Source organism: Nyctibius grandis, chromosome 18 (genome assembly GCF_013368605.1).
Source record: "Nyctibius grandis isolate bNycGra1 chromosome 18, bNycGra1.pri, whole genome shotgun sequence".
NCBI classification, from domain to species: domain Eukaryota; kingdom Metazoa; phylum Chordata; class Aves; order Nyctibiiformes; family Nyctibiidae; genus Nyctibius; species Nyctibius grandis.
The window spans coordinates 107,017-121,085 of record NC_090675.1 but is presented as its reverse complement, the minus strand read 5'-3'; the positions used below and the strand labels follow the sequence as shown (position 1 = coordinate 121,085).

Sequence of the window (14,069 nt, the reverse complement as noted above, 5' to 3'; positions counted from 1 at the left end):
CGGAGCTGGTGAAGGGTCTGGAGCACAAGTGTGATGGGGAGCAGCTGAGGGACCTGGGGGTGTTTAGCCTGGAGAAAAGGAGGCTGAGGGGAGACCTTCTTGCTCTCTACAACCTGAAAGGATAGTCCCTGTAGGGGGAAGGACGGAGCCCGGTTTCTGTTATGCAGCCATAGGGCTAAAACTCGGGCAGCCCCACGCCTGCAGCAGCGCCTGCCAGGCCAGCGAGCTCTGCTGAGCCCAGCGTCCTCGTGGCCTTGATATGGCCCGGGATGGGGCTTGCCAAGAGCATCTCTGCTCTTGCCTTGCTGCTCTCCATCCCTCCTCCTTCACAGCCTGCCAACTGGGTGCTGGTGGCTGCCAGTCCTTTGGCACCACTCCCTGCCCTGCAGGAATGGGCAGCTTGATCAGGAGGGACAGACGGGCTTTCCTGGGTGAGCTGGGCCAAGCTGGCAGCTTGTTCGCCCCTCCTTAAAAAGAGGGGTCGCAGTGCTGGGACAGAGCCAGGCTGCAGGATGGCAGCCCCTCAAACTGCCCAGTGCACCCTTGGAGCTGAAAGCTTTGCTCCGCTCCACTCCCAGGAGGTGCCATGGAGCCAGCAGAGCCCTGCGGTAGGGCTGCGGGACCCATGGCTGGGACAGGAGCTCATGGCTGACCTGTGTTGTGTCACTTGCAGCTGGCAGGACCACCACCAGCGAGGAGCTGGAGGACATGCTGGAGAGCGGCAACCCAGCCATCTTCTCCTCCGGGGTAAGCACTGGCACAGGCTAAAGCCGAGCCAGCCCCTTCGTGCTGGGGGCGTTGGCTTGTGGACATGCTGCCACAGAGGCCATGTCCCATGCAGGAGGTGGGACCTGGGTGCTCGTGTCTGGCCTGAGGATGCTGCCTGAGCAGGGGCTGTGTCCTGGCCAGAGGGTGGGGTGGGGGTTTGCTGCAAACTGCCTGGTTGGGGTGGCTGGAGGGGCTCCAAGGCTCCTGCTTTTCCCTTTCTTGGTGCCCCTAATCCCAGCATCTGAGAGGCTGAGCACGGTGCTCAGTGGCCCTGTCTTCTTGCAGATCATTATGGATTCAAACATCACCAAGCAGGCACTGAATGAGATTGAGACACGGCACAGCGAGATCATCAAACTGGAGAACAGCATCCGAGAGCTGCATGACATGTTCATGGACATGGCCATGCTGGTGGAGAGCCAGGTAGGGAGGTGCTGCGGCCCGGTGGCCAGCTCACTTGGGGAGGTTGGAGGGCGATGATGCTGCCGGTGGTCCCCTGCCTGGGTGGGTGCTGAGGGGAAGAACTGCATCTGGGACCAACATGGCTCCCGCTGGGGCTGAGCTGGGATCCCCAGGGTCGGAGCCGCCTGCCCTGCGCCTGAGCTGGGCTCCCCGGGGCCAGAGCCACCCGCCCTGCGCCCCAGAGCCGGCGGCTGCTGCGTGCCCGGGGCGGGAGGTGCGGTGATGGGCTCTGGAGGTGGCTGCCATGCAGGCAGAGATTTCTCCATCTCCCCCAGAGCACCGAGCCCTGCTGGGTGAGCTCAGGGTGCCACCAGCCTCGGTGGTCCTGCCAGGCCACTCCTGGCTGTGCCACCAGCCCGCAGCACCTGGCCCTCCAGCCGGGCACGCGCTCCGGTGTCTCTGCTCACCCCCCTTCTTGCCCGCCATGCTGCCACGGCCCGAGGAGACGTCAGTGGCAGGTACAGCCCCGCCGAGCCCCCGCCGGTGCTGCATGCTCTGCTCTGCATGGCTGCGCCCTGCATGCCTGTGGCTCTCGTGTGGCACTAGGGCTTGGCTAGAGCAGGCAGGCGAGGGTCGCCGTGGCACAGTGGCATTGGTGCCCTGTCCTGGCTGCCTTGGGGGTATTAGCAGTTCCCTGCCCCGCTCTAAGGGCTAGACCGTGCCAGCACCCTGCGTTGCCCCGTGGGGTGGGAGGCCCCGAGCTGCTGGCACCAGGAGCAGAGGGGTGCCGGGCTGGCAGCAGTGCTGGCAGCTGCCTGCTCTGCCCCAGGCATGGCGCAGGTGGGAGGTAGAAGCAGCAGCTTTAGGTGAGGCAGGGAGCAGCAGAGAGCCTGGTGGGGGTCAGCGCTTGGCGGAGGGGTGACACCAGAGCCCCCATGGGCTTGCAAGGCTCGCCCTCCCTGTGCTCTCCAACACTAGGCTGAGAAATGAGCATTGCAGAGCTGCTGGCCATGACCCCCTGGCTCTGCAGCCCCAATTCCCTCTGTGCCATGTAGGAGGAGACTGGGCTTTGAGCCGTCCACCCCTGCTGACCCTGTTGGTCACATGAACTGTCAGACTCTGTCTCCAGCTGCTGCGGGACCTGGCTGCTTCCCTGTGCAGTCAGGATGGGGACAAAGGAGGTGGACAGGCTTGGGGAGCTCGCCCCAGTCCGTGTCCCCACGTCCACAGGAGTCCACATCCCCAGCCCACCCCTGCAGCCGGGGGGACAGAGTGGGGCAGAGTCCCTGCAGGACCCTGCAGTCTGGCCTCACCAGCGTCACCCCGGGGCCCTCCGCTCTTGGCAGGGCACTTGTGCGGATCAGAGTGGTTGTCCCTGCATGTGCGTGGTTTCGTGAGCATCCCACGTGGTGCTGCTGGTGCGGTCCTTGCTCCCCTGCCATGCCTCCGGTTTCAGCAGTGTGCAACGTGGTGTCAGTGTAGATCCTGTTGTGGCTTTGATGTCACCTGAGATATCAGACAGGGTGGCCACCAGGCCAGGACCAGGCTGGGGCACCCCCTTGACCCACACCCTTGCTTCCCTCCCTGCTGGGATGTGCACAGAGGTCCCAGCCCTCTGGGACAGAGCCCGCAGTACGGACCCTCCACCCCAGGGCACCCTGGGGCACCCACTGCCTGCAGGCAACTGATGGTCCCTCTCCCTCCCGCACAGGGCTGCTGAGCAGGGTGACATCCACACGGTGCCGGGGAGCAGCAGAGCAGGAAGGGGCTCACGTCTGCGCGCGCGGGCGCGTGGCTCTGTCCCCGCTCTGCAGGGTGAGATGATCGACCGCATCGAGTACAATGTGGAGCACTCGGTGGACTACGTGGAGCGGGCTGTGTCTGACACCAAAAAAGCGGTGAAGTACCAGAGCAAAGCCCGACGGGTGAGTCACGGCACTGGCTGGGGCCCATCTTCCCCTCCCTACACTGCTGGCACCTCTGTCCTGGGGGCAGGCCCCTGCCTGGCACCCCTGCCTGCCCCGCTGCCTGCACAGAGGAGCAGGCAGCACGGCGCAGCCTCGCAGGTGCCTGAGTGCTGGGTGCTGCGCAGGTCCCGCTGGCAGCACCAGCTGAGGCAGAGCTCCTTGGCACAGGCTGCCTGAGCACTGACGACAAGCTGTGGGGCAGGGGTGCTGCTTGGGGGGGAGGAAAAGGGACAGGGTGGATCCCGTGGGCCAGGCCTGCTGTGACAGCCATGTCCCTTGCCAAAAACAGTAGAGAAAAGGCACGGTTCAGCTCTGACCCTGAGCGCGGTGCCAGCTGCCTGTCCCAGTCCCCACGCCTGGTCCTGTATCAGCTTGGCAGCTCGGGGACCACCAGCTCAGCTCTGCCAGTCCAGGGCTGAAGGGGGGACCTGCGGCGTCCATCCCTGCCCCGAGGCTGCTGGACCCCCTCTGGCTCCCACAGTGCTGCTCAGAGCCCACCAGGCGCAAACAGCAACAGGGCAGCTTGCACCCCCAGCTCCTGGGGCCAGTCTGCCCCAAACACTCATGGTCCCCTCTCCCCTCTCTCCCTGCTGGTGCTGGAACATCTGAGCAGAAGAAGATCATGATCATAATCTGCTGCGTGATCCTGGGTATCGTCATTGCCTCCACCTTTGGCGGCATTTTCGGCTAGACTCACCCCATGGGACTGTTTGTGTGCGATGGACGGAGCCGCGCGTGCCATGGGGCCACAGCCGCGCTGGAGCGAACCACGCAGCCCCGGAGCCTCCCAGCAGCATTTCAGTTTCTAATGCATGGTTGTTTGTGACGCTGTGTGTGCAGTGCGGTGCGTCTGTGTGGAGGGAGCGCCGGCCCCGGGGCACAGGCAGGGTGCAGGGGATGGTGATGGGCGCAAGGGGGACCCTGGGGTGGGGAACCCAAGCGCTCATCACTGCTCCAGCCTGGCTGGCTGGCTGGGACCAGGTGGGGACAGAGGTGCCCTTGGGCACTGTTGCTCCTCCTGTGCTGGGCAGCCTGTGTTAGCGACAGCCAAGGATGAGGAGGGACCGACGAAGGGTGTTAGGGGGTCCTCGGGAGCACAGTGCCCAATCAACCTCCTCCAGCTTCGCCATCACCTCCAGCCAAAGCTCTCATGTCTGTCAACCGCGTCTGCGCTTGCAAACACCTTTCCTTGGGCTGTTTCTCTCACGGGGCCCTTCCCCAGGGGTGCACTCTGCCAGGCCCTGCCTCCCCTCGCCCTGCCCGTCCCATGGCCATGTCCGGCTGCAGGGCTCCATCCCTGCTGCTCTGCCCATGGCAGGGCTGCCCCCTCCTGAGGCAAGCCCTTGGCCCGGTGTGGGTGCCAGGGGCTGGGCGTGCTGCTGCTGGCAGTGGGTGCAGTGTGGATTAAGGAGCTGCTGCTTGGGGCCATCGCAGTTGCTTGGGGATGGGGACAGGCCATGTGGGGACCTGTGCGGCATGCTGGTGCTGGCCCAGAGGGCAGGAGGGTACAGGTACTTTAAGGCCAGCGTGTTTCACTGGCCACTTGCCCTGCACCAAAGCCTCATCATTCTGTCTCTCAGCCCTGGCTCCCGCTGTCCCCAGGCCTGGGCTCTGGCCGTTGGGGTTTGGGGCTGGCTCTGACACCCGCAGCCCCCAGCAGTGCTTGCCTGGGAGCAGGGCTGCTCCAGCCTCACTTCTCCACATAGGCACCCCCATGGCTGGGGGCTGAAGGCAGTTGGGCTTTCTCCTGTTGTGGTCCCAGGAGTAGCCTCTTGTTGCATCCACCCCTATGCAAGCTAGGAGCAGCAGCCTCCCTCCTCCTCTATCCTACCAGCTCCTGAGCAGGGCGGTGCCCTTCCATCTCTTCACCACCTCTTGGCACCCACCTGCCCCTGCCACCTCCTCCTGGCACAGCACCTGCTCATCTCCGGGCCATCCAGTGAGGCACCCGCTGTGCCCGCTACGTGGGTGCATCCACTGTGGGGTGGCCTGAGCCTGCTGGCAGCTCGGAGGGGCCCTGTGTTGCCACTGTCCACCTCGGGCTGGGCTCCGGAGACTCCAGGGCTCCAGCTGGCCCATGCATGTGCCAAAGCACCACAGAGGAGCGCAGGGCAGGGTGGGCACCTGGGGCCAAGCTCACAGCCACACGCTGCGATAGGAGCTGGACACGAGCCCAGATGCTGGTAGCAGAGGAAGGGCACTTGACAGCAGCGAGTGCTCCAGCTGCAGGCAGCGTGTCGCCTCCTTGCTCCAACCCCGCGCTCCTCCACCCTGGCTGGGTGCTGTAGCGCAGGCGCTGGCCCTGCTTGCAGTGCCCACGGGCGCGGGGTGAAAGACAGCGGGCTGCAGCCCAGACACAGCGCTGCCTTCCTCAGGTGCAGACCTGCCCAGCAGCAACCCGGACATGGCTCTTTCCCTGCCAGTTACCCGAGGTCCCACAATACAGCCCCTGGTTGCATTCAGCCACCCTTGGGAAGCGTGTTCAGCCCGGTCCCCTGCCTGGCCCAAGCCCCCAGCACCTGCGGCCATGGGAACATCCACGACCGGAGCCCCCTTCTTTCACAGTCCCACATCAACCGATGTGAGCTACAGCACTGCAGCCTGTGTGCGCAAAAGGGCTTGGGGCACCGGGACCCCTGCGAGCAGGGGCAGGACAGCTCTGGAGCCCCCCTCCAGGGCAGGAGGCAGGCGTGGGCAGGGTCCTCGCTCTGTGGGGATGTGTCTGGATACAGGGGAGGGAGCTGGAGGTGACGTACAAGATACCTGCTGCTCCTGCCCACGGCAGCTCCCTGCCACCACAGTCTGCGCTTCGCTCTGCTCAGCAAGAGCGCTGGGCCCCCTCCTCCGGGAAGCAATAACACTGCTGGCAGGGCTGCTCCTGGGCAGGCAGGCAAAAAAGCTCCTCTCAGGCTCTCACCCTGCAGCGATGCCCACTGCTAGCACAAGGTGACTTTTTTTTCTTCCAAGCAGCAGCTTTTGTGGCACAAGCTCACATGACATCAGGGCTGCGGCCCACCCCTGTCAAGGCACGAGGCCAAGAACAGCACTTCGGGGGGGTTCTGGCGCTTGCTCCTTCCTTGTTGATCCCACCACTGCCAGCAGCCCCCCAGCAGTGGGAGCCGGACAGGGCCACAGTTGGTGATTCTGCCACTGGCACTCTGCTGGGGTCCTGTGGGCAGCGGTGGTGCCGGGCTCTGACATGAGGGAGGCAGAGGAGCAGGCTGCCATCGCTGCCCCACAGGCAGGCTCACACTGTCCTCGCTGTGAGGGGAGGGTGTTTTGGTGCAATAATTACCCCTGCACTACGGGAAGCCCCGTTCAGTTCCTTTTTACCTACCCGTCGTTGCATGTACAGACCAAATCACCAACAGTGTGGTTGTGCTTTGGGGAGACATTTCACTTTTTCTTTCCAGCCCCCAACCTCAGACCACTTGTCCTTTGGGTTACACCACCTCTGTTCCAAGTGCCACCTCCCCTCCCAGCGCCGGGAGCGTGTCGATGCAGTATTCCACGAGCAGTGTGGGGCACGCACAGCTTGCACTCGAACTGGGGATTGGGTTTTTTTTGTAATTAATGTACTTGAAGGCTTTCCGAGCCCCCCGTGGAGTTGTACTGTTGCTGTACTGTGAGCTAAGTGTCCTTGTTTTCTATGTGGATCTTGACCCTGGCTTGCTCTGTCTCACTGGGCTGGATGACACTGTATGTTGCCTCTTTTCTCCTTCACCCTTTCCCTCCCTGCTAGCCTCCCTTTCTTCTCCCAAAGCTTTGGGTGCAAAACAGCTTCCCATTTTGTGGAACTTTTATGTAGAATAAACATTTGTAACTGTAAAGCTCTGGCTGGCACCTCTCTGTTTCAGGGGAAGGGAGAAGGTGATGGGGAGCAAGGGCTGGGGTGCAGACAACCCCAGCACCCTGGGAGCACTAAAGTGTATAGGGTGGGCCTGATGCAAAGCGCCCACAGGAACAACTGCCACAGGAGGAATATTTGCCCTCACAGGACACACACCTTTATACCACCTGACTTCCCTGCCTGAGGGCAGAGAGGAGGCTGGCAGGGAACGAGGTGCTCTGTTCCCACCTCAGTACTCCCCTGCACGGAGGGCAGGACACAGGAGACCAGCAACACTTCTGACTCGTTGACTATTTAGTGAGGAGGCTGGATATAACGTTCTGGCTCACCTGGAGCTCCAGAAGGCTCACTGAGCTCTCAGGAACATAAGCAATGACACTGCAGACACCAAGTGGCCAGAGCACTGTCTGCCACTCTACCTTCACCAGGAAAACAGGGCTGGAAGCTTTGCAGTTGGCTCTTGGGCAGCACCTGAGCCAGTTTACACCTTCAAGAGCTACAATGACTTGTCCCAGCAAGTCCCAGGCCTGGGGTGCCCATCTGAGCCATCCACAGGAGGCTTGCTGGAGGGACCAACACACCATCTTCCACGCCAGCTCTGTCCAGAGCAATTCAAAAGCGAGGGCGGCGCTTTCGACCAGTGTATTTCGTGTCTGCTCGCACTTCCCTGTGGAGAAAAGCAGAGAGCAACTAAGCACAATCCACAGGTCATTCTGGGAGGGGAGGGGAAGGGAAGCAGGTTCATGGCAGTTTGAACCAATGATAGCAGGCCAGACCAGCACAGTCAGCCTCAGCTGAGACAGGACCCAGCTGAACTTACTTGCCCTGTCGTCGTCTACGCTCCTTCTTCTCCAGGATCCAGTCCCGGCTTTTCTTCACAGACTTGCCCTTGGTGTTTCTGAACCGTGTCCTACAGAGACAGTGGACAGCAGCTGGAGAGGAACTGAGGTGCAGGGGTGCAGTGTTCTGCGCTGAAGGACTGCCACCAGAACTGGGCATGCCCTCTGCCTCATAAAACCAGCGAGTACCCCTCCCACCACCCCTGGGATGAAAAAGGCTCAGCCAGCATGGGGGCAGGTGCCCAAACAGTCCAACTCCAGGTGCGCTGGGGGAGAAGGCTGCTTCCAGCCCCGGCTCTTGAGCCGCGGGATACGTGCCCTCCACGGGCTGCAGCAGGCCAGCACTCCCCCGTGCCATATCTGACACACCAGCAGCACGCTGTGCTCTGGGATCTCACGGGAATACGGTCTCAAGCACAACCGTCTTCCCCTTGTCTGCTCTACTCCGAAAGAAGCAGGCAAAGCTGCTGGCTTCCCAGTTCCTCCCAACAAGTTGCCACTTCTGCTATTGCCCTCCAAGACCAGGTTTTCCCTAAGTGAGCAGAGAACAGCAGTGTAAGAGGCAGGAAAACATGGCAGCCACAAGCTCTGGGCAGCCATGACGATTTTCCTCTGTTTTTTGTTCTCTGTCTCTCCCACTGGCTGCAAGAGGGGCTCCTCCCTGCACCACTCTCATGGGAGGAGACCTGGCCACCAGGAGAAACCCCCCAGGCCACAGCTAACCACAGCTAAGCAAAGACTTTGACAGAAGAAAGGCAACACTGGGCTTCAGGCACAGCAGCCTGCCTCTCCAACAAAAAAAAGCCATGCTGGGTACCACCAGCACTGTAAACATTCCGCCTCCCATCACCACGGGCCTACACTACGGCACTGATCTGGAGAGCCAAGTGCCAGACAGAAAGTGCATCTCAAACTGAATGCTCAGCTGCAGCTCCAGAGTAAGCATCAGCAACAGGCCCACGACACCACAGCAGAGCCCTCCAAACTAACCCGTCCTGCTCCTTGTGTCTGGGGCCCTTCGATAAGATAAAGCAGTGCCCATCTGCCAAGGGTCCTCCCAGTCCCTTCCCTTCAGTCACTTCTCACATGGCAGCACTGTGGTCCTCAGGCAGCAAAACCCAGCCCTGATACCCCACCGACACTCCTTGCATGGGAAGAACTTGCAGCTTCGCCCCCTGCACGATACCTCTCATTGGTGAACTTTGCCTGGTGCATCTCTTCTCTGTCAGCACACTCAGTACCAAGGCCCTGAAAAACAAAATTGGGAGGTTTCGCTCTCCTGTTCGCAGAGCTAACAGTGACACCATCTAAATTAAGGGGAACCCAGGGCTCTGCAAGGGGAAGGACTGGAGCAGGAACAAAGTGGTCTTCTGGAAATTGTGGCAAAGAAACCAGATCTCAGGGAGAGCACAGGTTGTAAAGACTGACAGGAAATGTATAAACGAAGTCACATCTGCATGTGCAGAGCTGCCTGGCTCCCACTCTGTGACTTTCCCTTGCCCACAGCTCCTCCACATCACCAAGCAGCCAGGAAGGCAACTCAGCTGCCTTGCGGAGCTCCTCACCTTTGGTAACGTGCCAGATGTCCCAACGAAGAGACAAAGGAAGAACCTGAAAGAACAAGAATAAGGAGCATGATGCTGGGATTCAGCATGCGATTCCCAGTCCCCGAGCAAGACTGAGATTGTTTATAAGGGAGTCAGATCTAAGCTGTAACCTCTGTCCAGGACTGTATCATGGGAGAGAGAACAGCTTGGGAAAAAAAAAATCACTGCTAAACCCAGGCCTCAACCCAACACACACATACACAGAGACACGGGACTCACTTCTTGGCTTTGGCGCTGTTGGGGTAATCTACCACCATTCCCCCGGTAAAGCCAGCTCTCATGGCCTGGGCTGTGATGAGCTCCAGCTGGAAAAAGCAGCACGTGCAAAAGTTATTTAGCGGTCATCCACCAGCAATGCCCAAGAGACCTCTGGGCTCGCCCACAGCTAACTGCGCATGCCAAAGATGGGTCATTCCTGCCACTGTTAAACTCTGTACCAAGCTCCCTGTTCTGCAGTACCATGCGGACACCAGTCCGCTGCTTTATTTGGTTCTCCCTGCTCCTCAGTTTAGCTGGGGTTAATTGGTGCAGCAGACTCTCTAGGAGAGGGATACTGGGCTGGATTTTCCAGCCCTGGGAAGATACAGTACAGTGCTGATGACTGCAGGCCAGTCTTCAAACCAAGTCACACAGTGGAAAATCCAGGACAGCAGATTCAGATCGTGTCCTGCCAATTTCTTTGATTTTAAGGCTCAGCCCAAGACAATCAGTGAAGCAACCGAAATTGCATAGGGCATCCTCCTTATATGTTTTTTTTTGGGCTCTTGAAGAGCTTTAGATGGCGGGAAGGACAGCGACACAGACCCGATGTGGAGAAACACGATGCGTTCAGAGCCCCAAACAGCACACGACTTCTCTGCCTGGCTCTGCCTGTACCTCTTCCCCACTGACTGATGCCCTGTACCTGTTCTGAGTTCTCGGGGTACAGCTGCAGGACGGCTCGGGATCCTCGGGCCTACAGGAAATAAAGTGGGTCACAAACCTGTCTCAGTGCAGGCAACCCCTCTCGTCACCCAATTCCGAGCCCAGACACTAGCGCCCACCTCCCCAAAGCCTCCTGGAGAACTCTCCCAGGAGAGCTGCCCAGACTGCAGAACCAGCTCCCCCACAGCACAGCAAGGCACGGGGTACAGCATGAGACAGAGAAGCACGAGACACCATGCAGGCAGGCAAGGAGATAGGAAATGGGTGCTCTTGCCAGTCTTCTGTTTCAGAGCAGCATTTACTTAAAATACTTGACTTAAAATATCTTGCTAAAATGCACCAGCAAGGATGTAAAAGTAGGCAGAGGCCTGACTGGGAGAGCGTGACACTTACCAAGGCAGTATAAAGAGTTGAGAAGAATCGATAAAGTCGTTTTGGAGGGCTGTGTGATTTCTTGTCAGCATTACAAAGCCACTGCACTGCGGAAATACTGAGAAAGAAAACAAGGCCCCCAGGATACTGAGCCATCGATTCTTTCGCAGAGCCCCTCACCTCCCTTTGAGCTTATTCCCAGCACTAAGCATGTGCTAGGCTTCAGGGAAACAATTTAGTTTTCTCCACGTAGCTTTGCCTTCTGTTTTGCAGTTACACGAATCCCTCTGGAGACTCACTACACCAAAACCTAACAAGGTGCAGTAGTGATTCAAGCACAAAAGAATCACACAGAATCCCCTTTAAGCTAGGTGCTCAAATAATTCAAGTGCTTAGCTGTGGCCCTGGCACAGCTGTACAATGAACAATCCCAGAGCATTCCGATCAGCTATGGACAGTCCCTGCTCCTCCCCAGCACCTTTCTGAGGTATTCTCTAAGCAGAAGAGTGTTTCTGTCCCCTTCACCTAGCTCTTCACCCCAAACCATCAAACCTTTGATCCGGGGACGGACTTTGCAGGTGAGCAATGGTACAGACATACTTTCTGTTTTCCTCCTTGAAGCAGGTCTCAACCCTCCTGATAATATCCCCAGTTTTATTTTATTTACTTCAATAAACTTCCTAGCACAAAAAAAAGGACAAGCATCACTTGGGAAACAGCTGTCAGAAACTGCTTCTACCATCCAGAATCTCAGCAGTTTGTCCCAGAGAGGTGGAGTTGAGTTGCATGGAGCAAAGAGAGTGACTGATAAGGACAGTCACACTCATCTGTTACGCACCATATGCAGACCATGTGTACGGTACAGATGATGCAGTTATGTGGAGTATCAAGAGAGCTTGCTTATGTACACAAACTCACCTAATACAGCCGTCAAACATGCCAGGCCTGAAGGGAATGCCATGACCCACATCTGCAAGGAGAAGGTCTCCTTCCACCTCCCTCTCCACAGCCACATCTGCACAGAACAGAGCACGGCTCAGGCAACCAGCTCACACCTTTGGGGACCACCTCTGAGGTGAGGCGAGGGTGGCAGGGGAGGAGGGCCTGCTCACCTAGCATGGCAGGGCTGATGTCCATACCAATCCAGTAGTGACCCTCGTCGGAGATGTAATCCCCACTCAGCCCAGAGCCACAGCTGATGGGAAGAAGGGAGGAAAGCGCAGGGATCATGGGCCTGGTCTGAGCGCGACCCCGGCCAGCCTCAACGCTACAGCAGCCCGTCCCTCTTCAGCCCGCAACAGAGAGACGCTGGTGCCATGGGGGCCCTGGATGCCCCTCGCCCCCCGGGGCACCCATCCGGCTGCAACGCCGCGGCCAGCCGAAGCCCCGTGTGCCATGACCCGGGGCAGGACCCCCGCTCACCCCACGTCCAGGAGGAGGCATGGCCGGTCCTCGGGCAGTCCCAGCAGCTCCACAGCCCGCTCCGACATCTGCGACTGGATCTCCACCACCCGGGAGCTGCAAGGCACGGCCAGGCCATGGGCAGCTGGCGGCAACCCCGCCACGGCCCCACGCCCCCCGCTGCCACCGCCTCACGGCGGGGTCACCCCCCCACCCCGCCTCACCATGAGACTCCGCCGCTGCTCCACCGCGGGGCCGTCCCCCCTCAAGGCCTCACAGAGGGACCGCCCCCCCCCGAAGCCCCCGGCGGGTTCCCCCGTTGTCGCCCCATGACGAGACCCCCCCGCCCCGCCGCCGCCGCCTCACGGCAGGGCCCCGCCCCGCCCGCGCGGCCCGAGAGCCCCGCAGCGATCGCGGCCGCCGTACTTCTGCGTGTACTTCCGCGCCTCGGCCTCATCGTAGAACTGCAACGAGAGCGCGGGGGGTTCGGGTTAGGGTTAGGGCTGGGGTTCGGGTTCGGGTTCGGGTTCGGGTTCGGCTCCCCGCCCGCCCCCGCTCACCAGCTCGGGCGGCCCCCGGTGCTCGGGCCGCCGCCCGCTGCCCGCCATGCCGCCGCGTGACGTCACTGAGCCGCGCCGCGCGCGGGGCGGCCCCGGCGCGCCCAAGGCGGGCGCCGAGGCGGAGCGGCCCGATGGAGCCGGCAGCGCTCGGCCGCCTGCGCCACCTCCTGCCCGCCGCCCCGCGGGCCCCGCGGCCCGGCCGCCCCCTGGCGCCGTCCCGCGGCGGGCAGACGGGCGGCGGCGGAGCTCAGGGGCCGAGCCGAAACCTGTACGAGGTGCTGGGGGTCCCGGCCACGGCGACGGCGGCGCAGATCAAGACGGCGTACTACGAGCAGTCGTTCCGCTACCACCCCGACCGCAACGCCGGCAGCGCCGCCGCCGCCGCCCGCTTCACCGCCGTTAGCGAGGCCTACCGGGTGCTGGGCAGCGCCGTCCTGCGCCGCAGGTACGACCGCGGCCTCCTCACCGCCGAGGAGCTGCGCGACGCCCCCCGGCCCTCGGGCCGCCCGCCCGCCCCGTCGCCGCCCCACGCCCCCACCACCGCCCGCCGCGGGCCCATGCCGCCGCCCTTCGACTTCGACGCCTTCTACCGGGCGCACTACGGGGAGCAGCTGGAGCGGGAGCGGGTGCTGCGGATGCGGCGGGAGCAGCTGCGCCTCCGCCAGGAGGAGGCCGCGGCCCAGGGACGCTTACAGCTCCTCTCCAGCCTCTCGGTAGGGCTCATCTTCTTCCTGGGGTTCGCTGTCCTCTACGGCCTCAAGTGACAGCGGGGCCATGGCAGGGCAGAGCAGCCACCCGGGCACCCACCCAGCTCCACCGCTGCGGTGGGATGGAGAGTCACCAGCGGGCAAGGCAGCTGGCTGGGGGGTGTCCCCTGCACCACACTGCTGGCAGGCACCTCATGCAGGGTCTGCTCCTCAGGCTGTGACATTTCCCCTCTGCCAGCGTGACCTTCAGACACGGTACATGACCAGCAGGCACCATGTGTGGACTCTGCTTCTCAAGCTGAGACATGGCCCTTCTGCCAGTGTGACCTTCAGAGATGGTACGTGACAAGCAGGCTCCGTGTGCGGGCTCTGCTCCGTGGGTGGTGGCCTGACCCCTCTGCCGGCGTGACCTTCAGACACAGAGTGCAACTGGCAGGCATAGTACGTGGCTGTGATGTGACCTCTGCAAGTGTGACCCGCAGACAGTGTGTGACCACTGTCATGTGGGCTCAGCTCCCCAGGCTGCCACGTGCCCTTGCCACCAGCGTGACCTTGCAGACGTGGTGTAGGGGCTCGACACGCTGTCATGTGCCCCCTCTGCCGATACGACCTGCAGACACAGTGCCTGACAGGTAAATGTGGCTCATGAGCTCTGCTCTGTGGACTGTGATG

General features: G+C 61.2%; 3 protein-coding genes across 6 annotated transcripts in view; 2 read left to right on the top strand and 1 right to left on the bottom strand.

Moving 5' to 3' along the window:
* Positions 1-6,956, top strand: part of STX1A (syntaxin 1A) — a 99,394-nt gene extending 92,438 nt beyond the window's left edge. For 2 of the 3 annotated variants that reach the window (XM_068415843.1, XM_068415844.1), the window contains exons 7-9: positions 674-747; positions 1,054-1,191; positions 2,882-2,974. In XM_068415843.1, the coding sequence (XP_068271944.1) occupies positions 674-747; positions 1,054-1,191; positions 2,882-2,890 (221 nt within the window). In that variant the 3' untranslated portion in view covers positions 2,891-2,974. The other variant, XM_068415845.1, reaches the window with a different exon arrangement.
* A 307-nt stretch (positions 6,957-7,263) lies between these two features.
* On the bottom strand, positions 7,264-12,752 carry BUD23 (BUD23 rRNA methyltransferase and ribosome maturation factor). The gene is made up of 12 exons (XM_068415840.1): positions 12,691-12,752; positions 12,557-12,594; positions 12,152-12,247; positions 11,842-11,924; positions 11,648-11,744; positions 10,751-10,847; positions 10,338-10,388; positions 9,653-9,738; positions 9,392-9,437; positions 9,013-9,074; positions 7,808-7,897; positions 7,264-7,654 (listed from the first exon to the last, which is right to left on the bottom strand). The coding sequence occupies exons 1-12, from the start codon at positions 12,736-12,738 to the stop codon at positions 7,600-7,602; spliced, it is 849 nt and encodes a 282-aa protein (XP_068271941.1). The 5' UTR covers positions 12,739-12,752; the 3' UTR covers positions 7,264-7,599.
* A 69-nt stretch (positions 12,753-12,821) lies between these two features.
* LOC137671951 (fibrinogen-like protein 1-like protein) overlaps positions 12,822-14,069 on the top strand; it is a 30,663-nt gene continuing 29,415 nt past the window's right edge. Inside the window, exon 1 of one of the 2 annotated variants that reach the window (XM_068415842.1) lies at positions 12,822-14,029. In XM_068415842.1, coding sequence (XP_068271943.1) covers positions 12,822-13,454 — 633 coding nt within the window. In that variant the 3' untranslated portion in view covers positions 13,455-14,029. The remainder of the gene's footprint in view (positions 14,030-14,069) is intronic. The other variant, XM_068415841.1, reaches the window with a different exon arrangement.